The sequence below is a fragment of the Monodon monoceros genome, unplaced genomic scaffold (genome assembly GCF_005190385.1).
Source record: "Monodon monoceros isolate NGI ecotype Baffin Bay Population unplaced genomic scaffold, NGI_Narwhal_1 Super_Scaffold_5, whole genome shotgun sequence".
Lineage (NCBI taxonomy): Eukaryota > Metazoa > Chordata > Mammalia > Artiodactyla > Monodontidae > Monodon > Monodon monoceros.
In genome coordinates this window covers 100,079,917-100,104,595 of record NW_021703782.1, presented here as the reverse complement: position 1 = coordinate 100,104,595, position 24,679 = coordinate 100,079,917, and the positions used below count along the sequence as shown (strand labels likewise).

The 24,679-nt window shown below is 50.9% G+C and overlaps 1 protein-coding gene across 3 annotated transcripts in view; it reads right to left on the bottom strand.

Annotated features, from left to right (window-relative positions):
- Positions 1–24,679, bottom strand: part of GSN (gelsolin) — a 56,596-nt gene that overhangs the window by 9,142 nt on the left and 22,775 nt on the right. Inside the window, exons 3-12 of one of the 3 annotated variants that reach the window (XM_029201957.1) lie at positions 18,350–18,420; positions 16,771–16,975; positions 15,664–15,818; positions 10,096–10,257; positions 8,127–8,276; positions 6,865–6,954; positions 3,970–4,102; positions 3,392–3,480; positions 3,007–3,222; positions 1,055–1,188 (exon numbers count right to left, since the gene is read on the bottom strand). In XM_029201957.1, coding sequence (XP_029057790.1) covers positions 1,055–1,188; positions 3,007–3,222; positions 3,392–3,480; positions 3,970–4,102; positions 6,865–6,954; positions 8,127–8,276; positions 10,096–10,257; positions 15,664–15,818; positions 16,771–16,975; positions 18,350–18,373 — 1,358 coding nt within the window. In that variant the 5' untranslated portion in view covers positions 18,374–18,420. Of the gene's footprint in view, positions 1–1,054; positions 1,189–3,006; positions 3,223–3,391; positions 3,481–3,969; positions 4,103–6,864; positions 6,955–8,126; positions 8,277–10,095; positions 10,258–15,663; positions 15,819–16,770; positions 16,976–18,349; positions 18,421–18,472; positions 18,900–24,679 lie in introns of those variants that run through there. The other 2 variants (XM_029201956.1, XM_029201958.1) reach the window with 2 other exon arrangements.

Below are 24,679 nucleotides of genomic sequence, written 5' to 3'. Positions count from 1 at the left end.
AAGAGAAACGAAATGAAAAAAGAAAAATACTATACTGAGATACCATTTCATAAACTGTAAGGTTGACAAACAGCAAAAGTTTGATAACACAGTCCACTGGTGAGGCCGTGGGGAAACAGACACTCTCATTTGTTGCGGGTGAGAATGCAAATACTACAAACTCCATCTACGGAAACTGGGTGCTGTCTATCAAAATGACAAGTGCATTTACTGTTTGACCCAGCAATCCCACTTCTGGGAACTTGCTGCGAAGATTTTTCTCTACACATTCAAACTGATGTTTGTTTAAGGTTACTAATCACAGCAATGCTTCTAATAGCAAAAGTCTGGAATCAACCCAAGTACGCAACAGCAGGGAATTTGTTAAATAAACTACAGGATAGCCACGTGATGGAATATTATGCAGCTGTAAAAAGGAGTGGGGAAGTTCTTTATGTACTGACAGAGACTAAGCTCCAGGAAGTATTAAGTGAAAAAAAGCAAAGTGCAGGATAAAATACATAGTTTGCTAGCTTTTGTAAGGAAGGAAAAGAACTAGGAATATAGGGTGAGATTTTCTTATATTTGCATCAAAAATTACTGGAAGAGTATACAAGAAACTAAAGAAAGTGGGCATCCATGGAGGGGTGGGGGTCATAGAGCAAGGTGGGGAGGGACAGAATGGGGACAAGCTTTCTCAATACATGCGTTTTTATTCTGCTTCGATCCTTGACTTGTGAATGTATTATCTATTTTAAAAGAATTAAAAATAATTTTTAATTAGAAAAGGTGGGAGGATGAACAGTACTTAGAGTGGGATTGTGGGAGAGATTTTCTGTTTGTTTCTCCCTAGTCCCCATGTCTCCTACAATGGACATGTAATGCTTTTATGAGAATAGTTTAAAATTTGTTTAGAGAAGAAAGACAAGAGGTGTTGCCCTGTGGACGAGAGCCTTTCCCAGTGGATGGTGGCTGCCCCGGCTCAGGTCCACACACTCGCAGGCTTCCCTCAGCCCTGTTCACATCCCTCCTTGCTGCCATGCTCGCCCCAGAGCACAGGGCCCCAGACCCTCACCAGTTGTAGATGATCTGTCCCTGACGGCCGCCATGACGGTAGTTGTACAGAATGATGTAGCTGTCACCACCGTAGAACTGTCCATACGTGGCGGGGTCCACGGGCACTTTGTTGGAGCCTTCAATTCTCCAGATCTACCAGAGCAAAGCTGGGCTCAGACACAGTGCAGCACCCCCAGTCCCCAACTCAGACCAGTTGAGAAACCACACAGTGGTGGGTAGTGGTTACAAAACACGACCGCACTCGGACTCAGACTAAAGTTAAATAATCTGCCCAAATCACAGAGCCACTAGGATTCAAACCCATGTTTCCTGCTCCGGATCCTTATACTGCACCCCTGCCCCACCCTGTACTTCCTCCTTGTAGAAATCAGCACAGGGACTGGTAGCCGCATGATTGATAGCATTTGGAAAATGGGTTTAGTGCGTGTTACACAGTGTAACACAGGCTAAGGGTGCAAATCGACGAATGACCTGGATCCAAATCAGGATCCACCCCCTTAGAGGTTGTGCAGCCTTGGACAGCTTGCTTACTATCTATGAGCCTCAGTGTGAGACTAATAAAGGATGTTGGTCTATTCATGAAAGTCTAGCACAGGGCTTGGCACAGGGTAATGGCTCTACAGGTGGCAGCTACTCTTAATTATTAGAACTATTATTATTTTATTATTAATGTTGCCATTATCTGTATCATTATTAAGTTGTCTGAATTTTATAGATCACCTGCAGAGGCAGGGCCATCACTAAGTGACCTCAGAATGACACCTGCTGGCAGATCTCTTTGCAGAGCTCTGGTAACACGGTGTCCAAGTGGTCACAAAGCCCTGCAGCGCCACCTGGTGGTGCTGCAAGTCCCGGGAAACAATCTCCAGGCTTTGAAAATTCTCGAAGGTGATGGAGTGGGCTAAGCCTCATTTTACAGGTGAGGAAAGTGAGGTTCAAAAAGGTTAAGTAACTTGCCTGAGGTCACACAGCTGAGCTGCCAGGGCTCTTTCCACACTGCCCTATCCTGATCATTTTCATTGCATCCTCCCCTCCCACTGAAGTAATGAATGAGTGATGAATGAAAAATAATAACACCAATGACAAAAACAATAATAAAAATTAACACTTTTGCTATTTCTATTATGTAGGATGGAATCAGTGTTTGCCTGAAGCAGATTCTACTTCATAAACATCTCTGAATTCCACCCCCCCACACTTCTCCATCTTCACTGTGACCTTCCTGGTCTCAAGGTCATTATCTCTTCCCTAGACTATTATAACCTCCTCATGAGGTCTCTACCGTCATTATCCTGTCTCTAAATTCATTTTCACAGTGAGTTTAGGAAGCCCAGAACTGAGCCTGTCACATTTCTGCCTTTAAAAAAAAGAAAAAGAAAAAAAAACGCTCACTAGCACCTAATGGTTACAGGATCAAGTCCACACCCCTGGACATGGAACTCAAGGCCCCTCCTTGAGGATGCCATCAGCACCAGGCTCCCAGGACAGCTCCCTGCCTGGAATACCTGCTCTTCTTCTCTGGCAGCAAACTCCTACTCATACTCTGAGGCCCAACCAAAAGGTCCCCGCCTCTGTGAAGACTGCCCCAACCACCCACCTTCACTTCCCTTCCTGTGTTCCCATAATCCCTGTGCACCTCCCATCTCCCACTGACCACACAGGTCTGAGCAACCAGCTGTGGCTGTGGTCACCTCCCCTCCCAGACCAGGCACTCTTCATGGGCAGGGTGGGGTCTCAGACACTTGGCATGGAGCCTGGAAGACAGTAGGTGCTTAGGGTATGTTGGTTGCAATAATCCAGCAAGACAAAATAATTCCATCCACCAAAAACTGTGGTCAAAATCTCTTAGAGAAACATCTCCAGAGAAGCAGGAGGCAGTGGGTGGGCCAGAGGTGCCAGGGAGGGAGCAAGGAAGGGGCCTGGACACACCCACCCCAGCCCCCCAGGTACCTGTTTCTGGCCTGTGCCATTGTCATCCATGCCGTGCTGGGCGGCCATTGCAGTGGAGGTGTGCAGGGTGGCGGCGTCGAAGGGCACGCGCTCTATGTTGGCGATGTGGCTGGAGAGATAGGTCAGGCCCAGGCCATCCGTCTGGTCTAGGTCGCGCCAGTTCTTGAAGAACTGTTTGAACAGTGGGGTCTCGCCACCCTCAGGAAGGACGGAGACCTGGAAGGGGAGGGGGGAGAGCAGGACATGCTGGCTTGGGGTCCCCCTGAGGACAGGGGCCACCCAGCAGGGGTCCTCAAGGGAGCCTCAGACACCCAGTCCACACTGAGGTGGGATACCCACCCAAAATGGACCCATTCTCACTGTCCTACCTGGCTCCAAGACTCACCTGGGTCTGCTTGGGGTAGTCCATCTTGGAGATGAAGTCGGAGGCCGTTTTGAGGGCAGCCTTCCTCTCCTCCGTGTTGGCCTGCCTGCCTGTCCGCAAAGGGAGGGTAAGGGGCCGGGGGTCAGTGCTGCGCCCCCGCATCCAATGGTCCAGGGAAAGCAGAAGGCCAACCTCCCTCCCTCCTCTTCCTAGACTGTGGACAGCCAAGGCCAGAGAACTCAGAGCTGATCACACCATGAGCTCTCGGGGGGCCAGCTGGGGGTCCTGCCTGATGATGGCAAGCACACCGACTACTGTGGCCCATTTACTGAGCTCAGAACTATACAAAAATGATGGCATTTAATCCACACAACAACCTTATGTGATAAAGATCATTATCTTGTCCTCATTTACATATAAGGAAACCAGGGTCTTAGAGAGGTGAAGTGACTTGACCAAGGCCGCTCAGCCAGTAGGAAAGTTGCAACTCAGACCCTCAGGCCCCCCTCCTCTTCCCTAGACTCATGAGCCAAATTCCTGCAAGGCTGCTGGAGCTCCCACTCGAGGTCCTGTTCAAGCCCTTCCCCTGTCCCCAATACCTTTCCAGACAAAGATTTTCCCATCTTTGCCATGGTCCAGGATGAAGCAGTCCTCGGACTTCAAGGCCCCCTGGGCGAAGGGGTTCTCATCAGCCACGAGGGAGACCGACATGGTGCCTGCGCCATTGGAGACCTGGGAGGACAAGGGAAAGGCAGCCCAGCCCATCAGTGACCTCCACCACTTCAGCCTAACCATGGGTGCCCCCAAGACCACACGTGGGGAGACACTCGTCTCACCCCCACCCCCAAACGACACTGCAGGGTAACATGAGGACTTGTGCCCTCAAGCCCTGAGGCTCATTCAGGATTTCTTTGTCTTTTTCCACTATGTCACAGCCACATCTTCGACCTACACACAGGTGTAGCATGGAAACTGCACACGGAAAGGGAAGGGGGAGGATCCAATGCAGGAATGCAGGTGGCATAGGAAAAGAACTGTATAGTTGGTGAAAAGATATTCAACCTCATCAGTTAAAAAAAAAAAAGGAAATAAAGAAGAAAAAGAAAAAGATGTAAATGCAGTGTAGGATTCTGGATTGGAACCTGGAATGAAAAATTGGGGAAAACTGAATAAAGTCTGCAGTTTAGTTAGTAGTATTGAACTGATGTTTCTTAGTTTTGACAAATGCACCTGGTTATGTTAAGATGTTCAGGAGAAGCTGGGTGAAGGGTATACGGGAACCCTCTGTACTATCTTTGCAATATTTCTGTAAACCTAAAAATTATTCTCAAATAAAAGTTCATTGAACTTTTTTTTAAGTGTACCATACTCGTCAAAATTCAAAAGATTGACAATACCCACGGGCTTCCGTGGTGGCGCAGTGGTTGAGAGTCCGCCTGCCGATGCAGGGGACACGGGTTCGTGCCCCGGTCCGGGAAGATCCCACGTGCCGCGGAGCGGCTAGGCCCGTGAGCCATGGCCGCTGAGCCTGCGCGTCCGGAGCCTGTGCTCCGCAACGGGAGAGACCACAAGAGTAAGGGGCCCCCTTACAACAAAAAAAAAAAAAAAAAAAAAAAAAAAAAGATCGACAATACCCAGCGTTGAAAAGACTCTGGGTGAACAGGCACTTTCAAACCCGTGAGGAAGGTAACTAGGGAGCCCTTCTAGAATGCATTTTAGTAATACATATCAGAACTCTAAAAAATAAGTGCTCCACATTTATTGAAAACTTACTATGTGCCAGGCACTGTTCTAAGCAATTTATGTAATTTATATAATTTAATCACTTCTACAATTATACAACTCCTTTAATCCTTAAAACAACCCTGTGGTAGTCCTAGTAGTATCCCCATTTTTTTTTTTTTTTTTTTTTTAGTATCCCCATTTTATTCACAAGGAAGCCAAGGCACAGAGAGATTAAGTAACCTGCACAGCTAGAAAGTACCAGACCTGGGATTCGAACCCAGGTAGTCTGACTCCAGAACCGGTAATTTTTTTTTTTTTTTGGCCACATCCTGAGGCTTGCAGCATCTCAGTTCCCGGACCCGGGATTGAACCACAGCAGTGAGAGCCCAGAATCCTAACAACTAGGCCACCAGAGGACTCCCAAGAACCAGTATTTTCAATCACTGACTCTTTATTCAGCCTATGACCCAGCAATCCATGTCTGGGAAACTCCCCTAATGCCACGCTTCGCCCAAGTGCACAAAGAGGGACTGTCTGCAATCAGAAAAGGTGGAAACATTCTAATGTCCATCAATTAGGGATCTGCTAAGATTCCTACATTCCTAAAATAGAATACTACACAGCCGTTATAAAGGACCATGTGGATCTCTATTACAGACAGATATTCCTGACCATGTCAAGTGGAAAAAAGAAGGCCACAGAAAAACATGAATCGTTTGGATCCATGAATATCAAACAGAGATGGAAAAATATATGTAACTAGACACAGAAAGCTGTTATCTGGAGATTTCTTTACCAAAAGGGTAACCATGTAACCATGGTAACCCATGGAGAGGAGAGGAGAGGAGGCGAGGTTGACTTTTGTTTTTGAGTGTCGTTACTTTTGTAATTAAAACCCATTTTTAAAACAGTACTGGCTACCTTAAACTAGTGAAATTGCACTGACTCGTATTTTCTTCTTATGTTCCTGAGACCTGCTCAGTACTGTTATTTACGTGTATGTGTTACTTTAGTATCAGAGTAAATGTCAATAATGTGGTTTTTCTGTGGTGGTGATGAGAATCTTCACCTCATGTTGTTGTTATTTTACCACAAACAAGCCTAGGGCACAACATGGGTGTCACAGGCCCAGAGGCCAGAGTTCCCTGGCTCAGGATCAGCCTCAATTCACTTTTTTAAATCACAAGAAGGCAAATTCCCTGGTGGTCCAGTGGTTAGGACTCCGTGCTTTCACTGCCGAGGGCGTGGGTTAAAGGGAACTAAGATCCCACAAGCCGCACAGCGCGACCAAAATAAATAAATAATAAAATCACAAGAAGAAATTACAAATAAAGTCATTAACCATAACCTGCCCCTCAACACACACACACACACACACCCCACACACACTTTTGTACTATTTCCCTGTATTTTCCTACAACACTCCCATCAGTTTCCTCTGTGGACCCCCGGAAATCCTGAAAAGTTGACTCTACTGCCCTTCTCCCCACTTTACAGACTGGGAAACTGAGACCCAGCAGAGAACATGTGCTGCCCAAGACCCCACAGATGAATGTGACGCAGATGTGTCTGCAGTCGCTCGCACGCCCTTACTCCCGGGGCAGGAAGGCAAAGGCAGCAGGTGGGCGTCTACTGGAGGCGTGTGGAAGCCGAGTCCCCCCCCCCCCCCCCCCCCCACGCATACTTTGCTCAAGGCCCCGTGGCAGCGGAGCTCAGGAAGACCAGGTCTCCTGACCCAAGACCCAGGGGCCAGCGCAGCTGAGGCTCACCTTGTAGAGCTTGGCCAGCTTGCGGTTGGCTGCATCCTCCTTGGCTGTGTCCTCGGCACCCTCGGGCAGAGCCGGCTTGGGACCCAGCACCTGCAGGAGAGGGAGACACGGAAGAAAGGGTGGCGGTGAGCTCCTGGCAGCCTCCTCCCCCAGGGAGGGGACTGAATTCCTGAGAGAGCTCCCTCCCCAGGCAGGTAAGGACCACGTGGGCATCCATCCACGGCGACCTTCCACTTAGGGTAAGGTCCCTTCCAGAGACATCCTGCATCTCTTGACGTGTCTCCTGTGTGCAGAGCTCAACCAGGGCTGCCTGTCGAGTCCTTCCCTCCTTGTTCCTTGTCTCCAGGAGCTCCGTGCTCCTCTGCCTCCTGGACAGTCCTTCAGGTATTTATTCTACCATTTCCTCCTAGCCTTCTAAGAATGATAAATAGAGCTATGAACATCTTCTACCACATGCCTTTAACAGACCTCATTTCATCTTCGCACCATGCTGAGAGGCACAGATTATCACTCTCGTTTCACAGGAGAGGAAACTGAAGTCTAGAGAGAAGAAGTACCTTAAGTACCTTGTCCACACAGCTATAAGGTGGCTAAGTTGGAATTTGTACCCGTATCCCTGTGATTTTAGAGCCTATTTTCACACCTCCATTCTGAGCTACCTCCAGCCTCAATGGCCCCAGCTACTGCCCCTCTCAAGCCATGTTTGGTGTCCAGGCTCCTCCCCATAATAATCACCTTCTGCTCTTCCTAAAAACCAGAACTCAACAGCCCCAGACAAGCAGGAGACAAGTGGCACGGAGCAGAGCCCGTGGTCTCCTCCTTTTCCTGGTGACCTCTGCCTCTGTTGATATGTCCTCAAAGCACAACGGCTGGCAATGCCATCATGCAATTTGATGAAATGGGCTATAAACTACTAGGAATGGTCAGAAGAGGAAAGAGGGGATTGGGTCTCCATTGTCTTTCTGACCTGGCTCCAGCACCAGGCTCACCCTCGGAAGACGCCAAGACCCTCCTTCTCAGCTCCTTTGGAGGACCTAGCCCTCCCAGTGGGAGGGTGTGGCTCACAACCCCGGGATGTACCAGGTCCTGGGATTCCAGCCCCACTTCTCAGGGGAGTCTGGGAGTTGTCGGGGAAGCTGCTCTTCCAGCTTGGTGGAAAAACAAATTCACCTCAAAACTGCCTGTTGGATGGAGGAAAGAAATGAGCCTCCTGTCCCTATACTCAGCCCCACCCTGCACTCCTGGGATGTGGCCGTGGGTACCTGGAGCATTGCCTCTGGCTCGGAGCCCTCCTCGGACACGTGCACATGGGCCCGGCCACTCCGCTCGTTGTCTCGGATGCCCTTGGACACCTGTGTGGCCTTCAGTCTCTCAAGACGGTTGCTCTTGGAGCCGCACCACTGATAGATGTCCTGTAAGACAAGGACCCCACATAAGGCAGTGCCCCATATAAGCCCTGCCCAGCGACATGGCAAGGAGGGAACTATGGGGGCGGGCGGTGAGCTCACCTTGTTCTCTGCTTGCCCAGGTGACAGCCGGTGGAGCACACACATGCCCACATCCAAGCACAACAGGTGTGATCTGTGTGCACCAGGGTATGTGAGTGCATGATTTTGGATATGTGTTTTTTCACGGGTACCCCTACACATAGAATGTGTATAGAAATGTTTGCCTGCTGGTGGGAGCAGAAATTAGTACAACCACTTTGGAAACCCATTTGGCTGTACCTTCTACAGCTCTGTATACCGGTATCCTATGACTCAGCAATCCCTCTCCTGGGAATACACCCAACAGAAGTGCATGCATACATCCACCAAAAGACCCGTGCAAGGATGTTCAGAGCAGCACCACCTGGAATAGCCCCAAACTATCCCAAGTGTCCATCAACAACAGAATGGATCAATGAACTGTGGCATATCTGCCCAATCAATTCTTATATAACAAGGAGAAGGAACAATTTACAACTAAAGGCAACAATACGGATGGATCTCAGAAAGAAAATGTTGGGCAAAAAAAGTCAGAGATCAAAAGCAAAGATTCCACGTACATGAAGTTCAGAAACAGGTGGAACCAGTCTATGCTGTTGGTTGAGAGAGTCTGGGATGACGGTTATCCTTGGGGGTGAAAGGATGAGAAGAGGACAGACGGGGAATTCCCTGGTGGTCCAGTGGTTGGGACTCTGTGGGGCCCACTGCAGGGGGCACGGGTTCCATCCCTGGTCAGGGAACTAAGATCCTACAAGCCACGCGGCCAAAAAAAAAAAAAAAAAAAAAATCTAAGAAGAGGACAGATGGGGCCTTCTGGGGGCTGGTGACGTTCTGTTTCTTGATCTGGGTGTTAATTACACGGGTGTGTTCACTCTGAAATCTATAGAGATGCACACTCAGGATTCACACACTCTGCTGTGTACCTGCTACACTTTAGTAACAAGCTTACACTCAGTGTGTGCCTCCGTTTGCATGGACATTACACCATGTGTATATATGAGGTTGGGTGTAGAACATCCGGCCATGTCCTTCTGCAGGTACGAATATATGTGGATTTGGGAAGAATGTGTACAAAGCATCACACATCAGTCAGTAAGGTGGGCCTGGGTAAGTGCAGCCCACACACGTTGCCACATACAAGCGGGCATGTGCAACTACACGTATGACGTGCGAATTGTGGGTCCCTGAACAACATGCCCAAGTCTCCATGTGTAGGCATTCATCGTGGTGCCATGTCCACGCCTGCTGGGCAAGAGCTTATAGTTTTTTTTTAATTGAGATATAGTTGACTTACAGTACTACGTAAGTTTCACGTGTACAACATAGTGACTCACAATTTTTAAAGACTATGCACCATTTGTAGTTGTTATAAAACATTGGCTAAATTCCAAAAGCCTACAGTTGCTGCACACGGGCGCCATGTATTTGCAAGTGAATGACTATGTGTAAAAAGGTACACGAGATGTGCACATGAACATGCCAGGGAGTCTGTACGTCAACTGAAGCCAGAGCGCGCTGTGCGTGAGGTCTGTGTGCGGGCATGTGATGAGTCCGAGTCTACACGCCAGGCACGTCTGTACCCAAATCTCTGCAGATATGTCTGACTGCTACACAGAGCATGTATGTGCATGGGGGCTGCTGTCTCTGTGGCTTGCCCTACTTGTTCGCGTGGATGCGCCCACCTCCCCAGAGTCAGGCCTGGAGCACCTCAGTGGCCCCTGGGAAAGGGGAGGGCACGACTTACATTGCCCAGGTCCAGGATGAAGCAGTCGCCATTGTTGAAGCTCTCCCAGGACACAGGCACCTCGGTGGCGCGGACCACACGCCGCCCTTTGACCTGGAAGAGTCTCTGCACCACCACCTCATTGGGTACCACGTGCCTGAATCCTGATGCCACGCCTCCTTTCTGTTGGGTCAAGGAGACAGCGTTAGTCCACGGGAGAGTGTCTGGGGAAGGGATAGGGATGAGTTGAAGGAAATTCTGGCCTATGCACCACTGGACTTCTAGCAGATTCCCTACCCACTGCACATTGCTGCCACCCCTTTGAATCTCATACTCCACTAACAAAGACCCCTGGGCCCACTTTCCTGGATCAAAAAGCTTCAAACATTCCTTTCTCAAAAGCTGCATTTTCCAAGGGATGTTCTAAGGAACTCTAATCCCCCAAATAGTCTGCAAGGAAAGGATTCCATGATCAAATAAGCACAAGGAATGCTCCTTACTTGCTCCCTGACTGTTACATAATGTACATCCACATAATAAAGGCTCTGGGAAGTCCTCTGGTAAATAAACCTGCTTGCCTTTTGTTTTAGAGAATATTTCCCTGCCTTATTGAATCAAGAACTGCTTTTCTCCTCCTCATCCTGCCTGCAGCTCGAGTGTTCTGCAAAACCCACTTTGAGAAGCACTCACCCGAAGCTTTCCCATCCTTCAAGGCTCTCTCGGTCTCCAGCCGAGACCATTCCCCTCCCTCCTCTGATGCTGCTGCAGCAAGTCCCACCCAGCTGTGCCTTCAGAGGCAGCTGTGGGTAAACGACAGAGCACCGACCTCAGGTTCAAGTCCCTGCCCTGCCACTACAGTGCTGGGTGACTTTGGGTAAGTCTCTTTCCCTCTCTGAGCCTCAGGCCTCTCCCTTTTGAAATGGTGACAAAAGCCCCTGCTGTGCCACCTTCTGCAGTCATCACCAAGTTCCAGGGAACTTCAGGAAGGATTCCTGGCAGCGGTCAAAACTGCCCTTGGCTCAGTAGAAAGCCAAATAAAGTGGGCTGGGCATCCTCATTAACAGTTCCCAGCCCCAGGTGCTCATCGACCCCAAGCCCCAGGGATGTCAAGTTAGAGCTGCGAAGGTCCTCATGAGCTTCCCGTTTTACGCATGAGGAAACTGAAGCCCAGAGAAGTGAAGTGACTTACTCAAGGGCACTCAAAAAGCACGCGGCAAAGCTAAGGAGTAAAACCTTGCCTCCTGTTCCCAATCTGGCACTCACCTCCCTGCTCCACACGTCAAGGGCCACTAAGGCCAGAAATGTGGCCATCCCCTCCAGGCCCCTTGCTGACACCTCAGTTTGCAGAGCAAAGTCAAGTCTGACTTGCCACACAGAGTCCGTGAGGGCAAGGGACAAAGGGAGTGAGTATAATTGGGTTCCTATTACGTCTACACACAGTAAGCAATATAGAAGTGGTTGTGAAATGATAACGCCCACTCTGCCGGGCATTTTGTATGTGTCATCTATGAGGGAGGTGTCATAATCCCCAACTTACAGATGAGAAATGCAGACGCCAGAAGTGCAGAGACTTGCCTAAGAGCTCAAAGCTAGTAAATGGTGGAGCTAGGATGCAAACCCAGGTGTAACTAAATTTGTAAGGGCCACATTTTCCCCCAACATCAGGTTTTCTTAGAGCAAAGGTCACTAGGGTCACCCAGGATGGGAGGCAGGAACAAACCACTGTTCAGAGGAAGGTTCTTCAAGTTGAAATGTTTTCCCTGTTGTGAGTGGAGCGCCCCCTGGTGTCCTTTCTTAGTACTAGCATGAGGCCTTTCGAGAGCATCCCCTTGGGCCCAGCAGGGTGGCCAAGGTATTCGCAGAGCCTTTCTTCCCACCTGGCTTCAGGGACCCTCCTGCCGGGGAGCAGGTAAGGAAAGGCAGCTGGGGAAGAAGATGCAATGCCCCGTGCTCACCTGGTAATGACCGCAGAGGCTGCCACCTACTAGGCCTGTGACAGAGGCTGAGGCACCTGCTTTATGGCCATGCAGCGTGGTCCCCACAAGCCCCTGAGGTAGCAACTCTCATTACCCCACTTCACAGGCATGGAAACTGAGGTGAAAAGAGGTTCAGCCCCGTGCCCAGGGTCCCAGATAATTGGTGGAAGTTTTACCCCCAAGTTCGCCCTTCTAGGGACCAGCCTTGCCCAAGTCTGCCAGCCCAGGAACTCCTGAGTGTCTGTGGGCACCACTGACCCCGGAACCTCATTCATCTGGAGGTAAAGAGACCGTGGATCTGAAAAGCTTTTCCAAAAGGTGCTGAACGGACACATGGACCATTTTCATGGATTCCTCAGAGAGGAAGAAATGGGGAAATGAGGGAAGAGAAAGACCCTTAAGTTTTAGAAATACATCTCTAAAATATTTTACTTGTACAAGTGTGCCTTTTATTTTTTATCAAAAAAATAGAAACTTTCTTTTAAAAAAGGAAAAGTGTTGCTCAATGCCATAAATCTTGGTTCCAATAAATTCTCTGTATATGAATTTATAAATTAAAAGAATACTTGATTTCTAATGAGTATGGACAGGCATTTCCTGATTAATTAACTCCTCTAATCTTACTGATCTGGGAACTTAGACTTAGAAAGATTAGTTAACAAAAAAATAAAAGTAAGCTCTTAGGAGACATTAGTGGATCTCCAAGTATAAGGGTCAGGACTTTTTGGAAAGTTTTACTATTTTTCACTATTTTTACTTTAATCTTTAGGATTGATTGTTGCTTTCTATGGTCTAATCATTAGGTGGGCAGAGATTGGCATCAAATTATTTAAACAAAATTTAATAGGATATTGTTTTAAAAGCCACTTTCCAAATTAAAGTGATGATATATCTATATATACATATATATGTATAGATTCTATATCTATATATAATATACACATCTATACGTTCATATAGGGACTTCCCTGGCAGTCCGGTGGTTAAGACCCTGCACTTCCACTGCAGGGGGCATGGGTTCGATCCCTGGTCATGGGGAAGATTCCACATGCCACGCGGTGCGGCTAAAAAAATAAATAAATAACATATATGTTCATGTATATATAGAGAAAAATTATGTACCATTTGGTGTATATCTCCACGAGTAGAATCATGGGGAACTTTTACTTCCTAGAAGCCATATTTCTACGTTTGACATTTTAAAATAAGCTTGTATCACACTTGTAGTCTGAAGAAGGCTAAAAGCTATAAAGATCTACATTTGAAAATATGTTATAAAACAAAGAAAAACCTACTGATTGGGGCTGGTCCCCTCCACCCTCTAAACTCAGGGTTCCTCATCTAAGAAACAGGAGGGAGGACAGGAAGGGTTCAAGTGATTCTGTGAGTTCCCATTGCGTTCCGGGAGCTTCTAGGACTCAGGCCACCCCCAGACTCTGCTTGAACCAAGGTTTTCAAATAACGCAGCCCCGTGGGGTCTTTAGGGTTCTGTCTGGGAGTCAGGAGGAGGAGGAGGGATCAAATGCAATGACTTGAAAGATGTAGAAGTCACAGAACAGGACAGCACAGGCCCCGTGAAAGCCCTTTCCAGCGGCTCTCGTCCCCTCCCTGCCCCTTCTCACACCCCGAGGACGGAACTGGCTCCAGGAGCAGGCTTTCACAGAAACAAGTCTTGCGTAACAAGCTCTGCTCCTTGGAAATCTATAATTGATGAGGGCGCCAGGCCGAGAACCTTGAACTGGGCCTGCCAAGTGCAGGGGCGGCGGGAGGACTTGCAGAAGGTGGAAAACAGGACTGGCTTTGGACCTCACATTTCCACCGAAAGCCAGGGCCTCTCAGGACTGAAGTTCCAAATCCAGGCTTGGGCTGGGAACCCATCCCCTGGAGCATTCCTCACAGTATGGTCCAAGAACATCTTGGAAAAATCACCGGAGGGTGAAGGAGGCTTGCTAACATGCAGATTCCTAGGCTCCATCTGAGCTAAGATCAGAGACCAGGGAGTCTTCAAATGTCCACTCTGAACTCGTTCTGTGCGAGGCCCTTCACACCTGGGTTTAAATCCCAGCTCTGTCACTTACCAGCTCTGTAAGCTGCTTAACTTGTCCACAAGTTAAGTCACTGCTGTCCAGAGAGCAACAACAAAAAGCAGGCGCTGTTGCTCAAGGGGCTTGATAACTATTTGCTGAATGAATGACAAATATGTGAGAGCGCCCACCAGGAGGCACAAGCAGGGAGAGGGGCGGGCTTGGGACCTGAACCAATCTCTCTGACTCCTGATCGAGTGTCCTTTCCGCTTTCTGCTCCAGGAGCTGCAAAAAGGCCTGGTCCTTCTCCAAGTCCAGGGACTGGGTCCCAAGCTTCTCACCCCTCCCTCCGTCGGTACCAGGGCCCCAGAAGAGGCTGTAGAAAGAAGGTAGAACTGGACAGCTCTGCAGGAGGCACTGTGGGCGTGGACGTGCTGACAGGGGTGCTGGTAGGCTCCAGGGAATCCAACCCTGCTCCACCCAGTGCAGGGCTGAGGCCCTGTTCCCACAACACACCCTGCCCTCTGCTATCTCAGTCTCATGAGAGCTTTTCCATCACCTAATCCCTGATGTGTCAGCTGAGCAGACAGCGTGGCCACCCTGCTAACACAGACAACCCGGAGGCCCAGAGATGGATGATGACTTCTCTAAGGTCACACAGCACATCGGCAGCATAGATGGGGCTTAATACCTATCCTAGAACCCTGCTCATGAGAAGCAGGTTGGTGTAGTGGGAAAAAGCTGGGAGTCAGGAGATCTGGGTTCTGGTCCTGGCTCTGGGACTGACTTGCTGTGTGACCCTGGACCAGTTGCTTAACCTCTCTATGCCTCAGTTGCCCCTCCCTCTCTTAAAATGAGAGATTTGAACTCTGACATTAAGACCATCAAAGCTTATGATCCCCTCCTTATCCTGACCAAAGAGAACCCCAGCTTCGTAAAACTACAGCTTTCCAGGAGCCCTTCCAAGGTGCCAAGGTCTGTGCAAGGCATTTCCCAGCTATGCCTTCACCAAATCCTCTCCCCAGGCCCAAAGGGCAGGTACAACTGGTTCTCATGTAACAGAAGAGGAAAGGGAGGCTCAGGGAGGCCAAGTGGTTTCCCAGACGTCATACACAATATACGGCACAGCCTCTTGGGGCTTCCAGCTTGGTTTTGCTCAGCCCTACCTGGCTTGGGGCTGGGACTCAGACTCTTCAGAGTTCAAGTTCAAGGGGGATTCTAACAAGCAGAAGGAGAAATGTGATCAAATGTGTTTCAAATACCTAACATAGGCCCCTCTGTTGGCAGGCTCAAGCCCCGGGAAAGCAAGGTTCCCACCCATGGCCCACCCCTTACAGCTGGGGCTAGGAAGACCACCCTGTGAAGTGATGGAGAATTTTCTTCTCTCAATTTAATAAGAAACCAGAGGCTCAGAGAGAGAGAGTGTGATTTGTCCAAGGTCACACAACTAGGAAGGGCCCAGAGCTAACCAACTCCAAAGGCTGAGCTCTGACCCATCTGCCCACATCACCAAACAAGACTGAAAGATGATGGATGGACCTGAGTGAGCCCTGCCATTGGTGCATCTGTCCCTGCTGCCCGGCACCCACCTTGTACTTGAGGCCGTGCTTGAAGTAACCAAGGAAGGTGGCAGACTCGAAGCCCTGGACCTCACGGTGCTGCACAGCCCGACCGTTCAGGTAGTCATCCAGCTGCACGGTGAAGATGGCAGCCGCCCCGCTCTCATCCTGGCTGCATTCATTGCCTGGGGGACATCAGAGCAGCATGAGCCGGGCTTCTGTAAAGTGGCCCCAGCCTCCCACGGAGGAGGAGTCTGGAGCCCCCAGCAGTGCCCTGGCCTGGCTGTAGAAGCTGGGCAAGCCCCTGCCTCCTATGAGCTTCGGTTAATCTATCTGTATAATGGGGGAGGTGGGAGGCTGACTCCAGGTCTCTAAGAGTCCTCCCAGCTCTGACGCTTCCCCCTGCACTCACTCTCAACCTTCCTGAGCACGAAGTCAGGCCAGGGCGCATCAGAAAACCAGGGCACAGGCTTCCCTGGTGGCGCAGTGGTTGGGAGTCCGCCTGCCAGTGCAGGGGACGCGGGTTCGTGCCCCGGTCCGGGAGGATCCCACATGCCGCGGAGCGGCTGGGCCCGTGAGCCATGGCCGCTGGGCCTGCACGTCTGGAGCCTGTGCTCCGCAACGGGAGAGGCCACAGCGGTGAGAGGCCCGCGTACCGCAAAAAAACAAAACAAAAACAAAACAAAACAACAAAAAACCAGAAAACCAAGGCACAGTGAGGGGGCAGGACTCACAGAGTCACACAGCAGAGCTGTGGCAGGGCTCCAGGCTCCGACTCTGAAGGGCAAACTGGAGTGTGACTGGAGCTGTGCAGGGGATCCAGGGTCCCCAAGTCACCTCCAGTCTGTGTGCCATAGTGGCTTGTTTAACCCTCACAACAGTCGTATGAGGTAGTCTAGCACAATCATCAGGTCTACTTTACAGAGACACTGAATATCTTGCCAAAGGGCAGAGCCGGGGTCTGAACTCGGGCAGGTGGGCTCTAGAGTCTTGGGAACATGTAACCAAGGGTCTGGCACACACTTGATGCTCAATAGTCACTTAATTCCCGTGGGCACTTCCTGGCGACCATGCCTCAAAGGTCTGTGCTTTACAGCAGAGGGGTTGGGATGGGGGCTCGGGCGGGGCCAGCCTCACCCAGCCAGTAGTGGAGGTCGTACTGCAGGTTCCCACTCCTCAGCTTCACCGTCTTCAGGATGACATAGGCATCGCCTGTGAAGAAGTCTCCGTAAAGGTTGCGGGGCACGGGAACCAGGTCGAACTTCTCCACACGCCAGATCTGCAGGCCGGGCTCCTTCCCCGCCTTGAGGAACTCAGGGTGTTCCACCACCATGCTGCCCGGCTGCAAGAGACGGGGAGGAGCCTGAGCGAGGGCAGGAGCCTCGGCGGGGAGAGACCCCACCCCGGGGCACGAGGGAGGGTGGTTTCCAGCACCAAGAGCATCTCACTTGAGCCGCTGACTCTCCCCACACCGTTCTATGACCCCTGCTCGACGAGTGAGCAAACAGGGCAGAGTTTAGGCTCCAAACCCTGTCCGTGGCCAGCATCTGTCTCCCCTCCTCAGCTCCCTGGTGATGGGGGGACAGAAGGCTCTCTCTCCCTTCTCTCTTCCTTTCTTAGTGCCAATTAGATGCAACAGCCGAGGCGCAGAGAGGTGAAGACGGGGACCCCCAGCTAGGAAATGACAGAGCAGGAATTGGCCCATGCTCTAAGAGCACGAGTTTTGGGACCGTGGGGAGACCCCTCAGATGGCAATGGTAAATCTGGGGGTCGCCAGGGGCTCAGCTTGTTTCCTTCCAGCATCCTCAGTGGTCCTCAGAACTAGAAGGGTCCTCGGAGAGTTCATTATCCAACTCCATCCTGCAGACAGGAAAATTGAGGCCCCAAGAGGGGAAGGGGACTAGCCTAAGGTCACACAGCCTGTCTGCTTTTGCTCTTTGGAAGTGGGAAGATTTCCCATGCCCCAACCATGTCCATGTCCACACCTCCAAGAAGGGCCTAGATGACTGAGCCCAAGTGGCCTCCTGCGCTGTCTGCCTCCTCCCTCCTGCCCCCAAAACCCCACCCCCCCAAATTCCATTTCTTGGAAAAGGCGAGAGGATGCAGCCGGGGTCTGCAGGAGCCTGTTGGAGATGAGGTGGTCAAGGATGGGGGAAGGCCGTCAGACATGCACTGGGGCTAGACATGGAGCAGAGTGGGATGGTTAGCTTGGAGTCAGAGGGTGGAAATCAGCAGGCGCAGGTCACCTCGGGCCGGATCTGGTGGAAGAAGTCAAAAAAACAGATGGGAGAACTCAGGCAGAGGGACGGAGAACACCAAAGGACAGCAGGAGTGAGGAGAGACCAGACAGGGCAGAGGAGGTACCAGAGAGGCGAGAATAAATAACAGGAAGGACGGTAAGCAGGCGGAGGTGAGATCGTACAGGGAAGAGGGGGAAAATATTGAAGAGGCAGAGAGAAATTAGATGAGAAAGAGGAATCTGAAATGGAAGAAGAAATCAGAAGAGGGAAGGAGAGAAATGAGGCAGAGGGAAGGAGAAATCAGGCAAGGAAGAGGAGAAATCTGGGGGCAGAGATGGGTACGAAATCAGAAGGTAGCACCGAGGGAAAAAGAAATCCGGCCAAGGTGAGGTTAGCCTCTAGGGAGGGAAACAGCCAGGGCCCTGAGGCTCCCACCCCCATCCACCGGAGCCCCGGAAGCAGCAAGAGATACTTACAAAGCAACAAAACAGTTTTTCCATTCTAGACCTGAAATACTCCCCTTTTCCTAGCGCTGTATCTGCAAGAACTTACAATAGAGAGTTACTCCGGGAGCCCCCCGGGGCCCCCCGGGCACTCACCCGCGCCTGGGTCACCCCCCGCGACGCGGTGGCGGCGCGGGCCGGCGGCGACAGCGCGCACAGCGCCAGGACCAGCGCGCCCAGTAGCGCGGAGCGGTGCGGAGCCATGGCAGCGACGGCGGCAGAAGACCTGGGCGGCAGCCTCTGCCTCCCCAGTCGCAGACCTTAAGTAGCCGCCCGCCCATCCCGCCCAAGCTGGGGACCGCCCCGTAGGGAGGGCGTGCGGCAGGGCTGGGCCCCCGCGGGCCTGGGAAGGGCGGGGATCTGGCCTGGATTTTAGAGACCTCGGGGTTCCCACCCGGACAGATCCAACTGGGCGTGGCCACCCCTTCACCGCAGGTCAGGGGTGGAGACCAAGCAGCAGGCACTAACTCAGTGCACACTAAATGGGCACACGTAAGAATGGCAGGGAGTTCACCCATCTTAGCCTCCTGCGTGATCCATGCAAGAACCCTCCCCTCTCCACCCCTAACGTCTCCAGCAACAAATACCATGAACTAATATTTATTGAAGGTTTTCCACTTCATATGAAAACTGACACATCCTAACATCCTTTACAGACTGGGTACCATCGACAGCCCCATTTTAAAGAGGGGAAAACTGAGTGCAGAAAGGTCAAGCAATTTGCACACTGCTAGGAAATGAAAGCCAAGATTTCACTCCAGGTGCTCTGAGTGGACGACCCACTTAGGCAGCATGTGGCTGTCACCAGCTGAGGACACAGTCCAGGGGGCTGACCTTCACTGGACCCCTGAACAAGCCAGACAGAGAAGGGCAGGCAGATCTCTCAACTTCTTGGATTGCAGGTTCTATTTTACTCAAGACTGCCCGTCTTTCCTTCCTTTTAAAAAAGTTTTTATTTTGTAAAAGGTTGTTTTGATAAAAACTTAAAGTCACGTTATTTATGCAAAGTTTTGCCTCTCAACCCCACTTACACCTTGGGGCAACCAACCACTTCTATCTTCCTCCTTCAGCTGATTTCAGTGTTTGGCTTCATGTCTTAAATAACAAGCCCTTGTTGTTTGGGTTTTTTTCTTTTGGGGGGGGGGTGTTAGTTTTGGTTTTGTTCTTGTTTTTTTCAGTTTTAGGTCCTATTGGCTCTCCCTGGGGAAGTCAAGGATTCAAGCCTCTTGCCCTTCTCCCAGGCTCCCTTCCCATCTCTCACTCTCCCACTGGAGGCTTACAGTCAGTCACTGGGTTAGAAGTGCTATTCGAATTCACCCAGGCCTGCTTCCCACCTTCTCCAGCCCCTCTCTTCTCCCTCTCACTACTCTGCCGGACCCAGCTTCTCTATTTCCAAGTTCCCTTTGCATCCCAAATCTCCTCCTTTCCCAATAACAGGGAATGCAATGACAGGGAAGAGAATGCAGAAGCTGGAGACCTGGGTTTGATTCCCACCTCCACTGTGTGTAAGTTACTTTCTTCTTCTCTGCCTCAGTCTTCTCATCTAGTAAATGGGTATAAAGTGGTTGCTGAGAATTAAACCAGTCTCTCTGTGTGAAAATGGCCTGGTCTGACAATTAGTAAATGGGAGTTCCCATCCCCCTTCCCCACGAGCTTTAGTCATCCGCACCAGCTCCTCCTGGAGCCCAGTTTCTATCTAATCAGGCTGAAGTTTGCCTTCCATCACACACAACTTCCTCCCATTTAAGATGGACTGTGAGTCAGATAAAGGGCTAAATGAACACACACACGGAGAAGACAAATCAGACTGCAGGGATTAGAAGAAAGCTTCATGGACAAAGGGACTTGTGACCTGGGCCTTGAAGGACAGGGAGGAGGGAGGTTGAGAAGAAGAGGCATTCTGAGGAGGGAACAGCATGGGCAAAGGGCAAATACAGGCCACATGCAGTGACTAAGGAGGGGTCCTGTCTCAAACACAGGAGCAAGAAGAGATGAGGCTGGAGAGGGTGGCGGGGGTCACAGGGGTCTGTGTGTCACACTGAAGAGTCTGAATTTTATCCCAGTGTCTGTGGGGAACCACAGAGAGATGCCCGAGTTCTTGAAGCCCTATGTCTAGTCCTGGGCCTGTAGAGCCTGCAGTGGATCAGCTCTGGCCTAAATTCAGAGAGCTCTTCCCTCTCCTTAGGCATTTCGAGGGTTATAAAACCCCCACAGTTCTCATATGTTCTTGATGGAAGTATAAACCAGTCTCCCCTCTCTAGAGGGCAATTTATGACCACAAATTCGAAACACGTAATGCAACAACAGTGCCATTTCCTTCAGTATCACTTGCAGAGGAACGTGGAAATATACATGCAAGGATGTTCACTGAAGCATTGTTTGAAGAAAACTGGAAAGGACCCAAGTGTCCCGGTTAAACAAATTATGGAGCCGCCATACAATAGACCACTCTGCAGCTGTGAAAAAAGAATAAGCTAGTGCGGACCGTCCCTGGCACATAGTAGGTGCTCAATAAGCACGGAGAGATCTCCAAGTGCAAAAAGCAAATTGTACAATAACTATAATGTGACTCCTCTCCTCTGTTTTATAAGGGTGTCTGTTTTTCTATACATCCTTAAAAAAATCGAGGAGGGTAAACACCAAAGTGTCAAGCCAGTTTGTTTGAAAGGGATAAGAGGTTGGGGTTAAGCACCCACGTCGCTGCAATTGGCACAAGGGAACATTTTAGGGTGATGAAAACATTCTAACTCTGGATTATGGTGGTGATTACACAACTGAAAAATGTACTAAAAATCACAGTCCCGTCTGCTTACAATGGGTGAATTGTTACGGTATCTAAATTATACCTCAATATACTTGTGTGAAAATTTTTTTTTATGTGCTATAGGGATTGAAACTATTTACAAGTATTTATCCAATGAAGCTTTTTTTGGTTTTTTTGGTTTTTTTTTTTTTTATAAAAGACTGATCTACGGGGGCTTCCCCAGTAGTCCAGTGGTTAAGACTCTGCGCTTCCACTGCAGGGGGCACGGATTCCATCCCTGGTCGGGGAACCAAGATCCTGTATGCCACGTGGCATGGCCGAGAAAAAAAAAAAAAAAGACTGATCTAGAAATAATACCTTTAAAATAGAGAATGATACCTGCTCATTAGACAATTTGGAAAATCCAAACAAGCAGGAAGAAGAAATTTCCTTGTCATCCCTGTCCCCCGAATGAACCTGAGTCGGCATCTGGCCCAGCTGAGCAGTCCTTTCTGCTCAGTTGGTGATTAACAGAGGGCTGCTGTGGCTTGGCCTTAGTGCCAGGGGTCACTGACCACTAGCCCAGGGTCACTGGCCCCTGGTTAATGATCACAAAGGCCCTGCAGCTTTGCCTGTCACATAGCTCTGGAGCCTGGGTCCTCAGCGCTAGAGACCTGGTGAACAGGCCCTGGCTCCTGCCCTCGGGGAGCCCATGGCCTAGAAACTCTCACTACAGGGCAGTGATGTGTGGAGACTGTGACGGGGACATGGTCTTATGCTGCTCCCTGCCTGGAAGAGGATGAGTTCAGGGCGAGGGTGGGGGCAGGGGCCAGTGGGGGGACTTAAATGCAAAAGAAAAACTTCTAGGTAGAAAGGAAGAGTCCCTACCCAGTGCTAGGCTTCCCTCTGCCACTGACTTCCTGGGTGACTTTGGGCAAATCACTGTCCCTATCTGGGCCTCAAGGTCCAGATACCCAAAAGATGGGGTAGGCCCTGATGCTCTGACTCTAAGCCTCATTCCTAGCCCAGCATTCCCAGATACTGGCTCTACAACCATATCCAGAACCGACACGTCTCTAAGCCTCAGGGTTTCCATCTGTAAAATGGGAGCACTGGTCCAGGTTGCCTCTACAGGTCCTTCTGAATGAGACGGTGAAGGGCCCCTGAACTACACAAGGGGGCACGGCGGTCACCGATGGCAGCATGCCACCTCACCTCTGGATCCAGACATCTCTGGGAGAAGAGAGGGAGGAAGGGATGGGCGGTGTCTGATACTGAGTCTCCTCACAGCAACCAGGGGAAAGAGGTATTAAATTTCTCATTTTATAGACCAGGAAACAGAGATTCAGGGAGCTTCAGTCACTTGCTTGGGGTCATTCAGCTAGAAGGAGGCACTGCTGAGATTCAAACACAAGACTGGCTGGCTCCAGTGCCCAAGCTCTATCTGGGGATCAAGCAGGGCCTCCCAGCACCATCCCACCTGGGCAGGAAGGGAGAAACAGTACTGTTTACAGGTAAAGGGTTGCAGGCACTGACTCAGTCAAGCCCAAGCCAAGCCTGGCAGCCCAAACTCCATGGGGTGGCCGTCCCTACCACGCGTCCCAGGCTGAAGAGGTCGCAGCCCTCCAGCCCTGCACCTGCACCTGTGAGCACCCAGGGCAGAGGCTTGTCCTAGGAAGGTCCCCAGGCTGCAGCCACTGGGTGGAAGTTGGACTGTGGTACCTACACTCTGTGCCACTCATGGGCACACAGGTCAGGCACGGTCTCCTGTACTTGAGAGGCAGCCCGGCTCTGCCACCACTCGCTATGTGAGTACGCCCTAGTCCCTGCCCTTCTCTGGACCTCAGAGATCCCCTTGACCTCTGATCTTAGGTGTTCCAGGCTCCCGCCTAGTGCTACACACAGTAGGTGGTTTTCAGCATCAGCCCACATCTCCCCCCTGTAGTTGGATCCAGGACCTCCATCACCAGCTCCGGCCCTGCTCCTCTGTGACCTTAGGCTAGCCTCCGTGTCTCCCTGGACCTCCCAAGGCAGCTACCAGAGATGGGAGCAGGCAGCCTCACCCTCCGCCCCCGGCCTTGATGTACAAAAGGCCTTGGCTGGCCCTGGAAGACACCACCCTGTTCTTTTTTCTTCACCCCAAACACTGTTGTTCTCGATTCCCAGGCAGCCGGCTACTCATGGAAAGTCCTCTCTCAGAGCTTGCTTGCTTTCTGGGTCACTGCTGGGCTCTGGGTCCTCCTGGGAATACCCACCCCTCTGGTTTTGCTAAATGGGACAACAGGCAGTAAACAGAGAAGGCAGTTATGAAACCCAGTGAAAGCGGACAGGGCCTCTGTGAGGTCTGGGGAGTCCTGGGGACTTGAAAGAACACGTTTTAGAATCTGGGAGACTCAGCTCCTGTGATCAGGGCCTCAGTTTCCTTATCTATAAAAGGGGGAGAATGATACCCAGCTCACAGAGCAGTGAGGAGGCCCAGGGCCCGACACACAGTAGAAGCTTCCCAAAAGTTAGTGCCCATTTTTTGAACTCGTTTCTTTGCACAGAGGCCTCTGTTCAGCACGTGCCACGTGAGAGCAGTGTGGTGGTGCTGGAGAAAGGTTACAGACTTCACAGAAGATTCTTGAGTTCAGGTCTGGGCTGTGGAACCTGGAGCAAGTTGCTTTCCCTCTCTGAGCGTTGGGTCACTCATCTGTAAAAAGGGATAGTAGTGCCCAGTTGCAGGACAGTTGGGAGCTCAGGAGTGAGACTGTTGGAGTGCACTGCACAGAGTAGGACTTATCTGTAGCAACGCTCACTAGTCCATCCTCTCTTTGTAGACTATGACACGAAGAACAAGAGTGTAACTTCTGAGAATCACATAGCAAGTACCTGGCAGAGCAGACCTAGAACCCAGGTCTCCATTCCTGGGCCAGAGGTAAGGCCTGAGCCCATGACATGACAAGGCGCCCTGTAAGGGCCAGCTGGACCTCTGCCGTGGCCCAGTCTACCCTGGGTGTGGACAGCTGGCGGGGAGATGGCCAGTGGGACTCCAAGAGGCTGACTATCCCTGGGACCAAAGCCACTGGCTCTTTCCCAGCTTCGGAGGCAACCCCACCTAGTGCTGAGAGCCAGGGCAGGACATTCAGAGAGGGACTAACCCCGCCACTTCCTGAGCCTGTGCCCTGGAAGCAGCCAGATCTGGCCATGGGTGTGAGTCAGTGCCCTCCCTGCCAGGGTCCACTTTAAAGTCGGTGTCCCCTTCTCTGGGGAGGCAGTGGCCCTGGGAGGCTTGGCAGGCCAGCAGCTGGAGCTGCAAACAGCTGTTTCCTAGCCCCTCTGGCACCCCACAGCCCACCGATAGGGGAGTCCAGGCACAAACACAAATCAGCAGCAGGACAGTGAGGCCCAACTACGGGCACTGCGGTGCAGGACCAGTAGAAGATGGGAACACAGTCTCCGCCCGCCAGCCTCCTGGGGCAGCAGGGCCTACGGGGCCCAAACAAGAGCCAGAAGCAACAAAGGCCACAGGAGGCAGCTCCCTGCTCCACAGAGGAAAGGCTTTCCAACAGAGAGAAAAA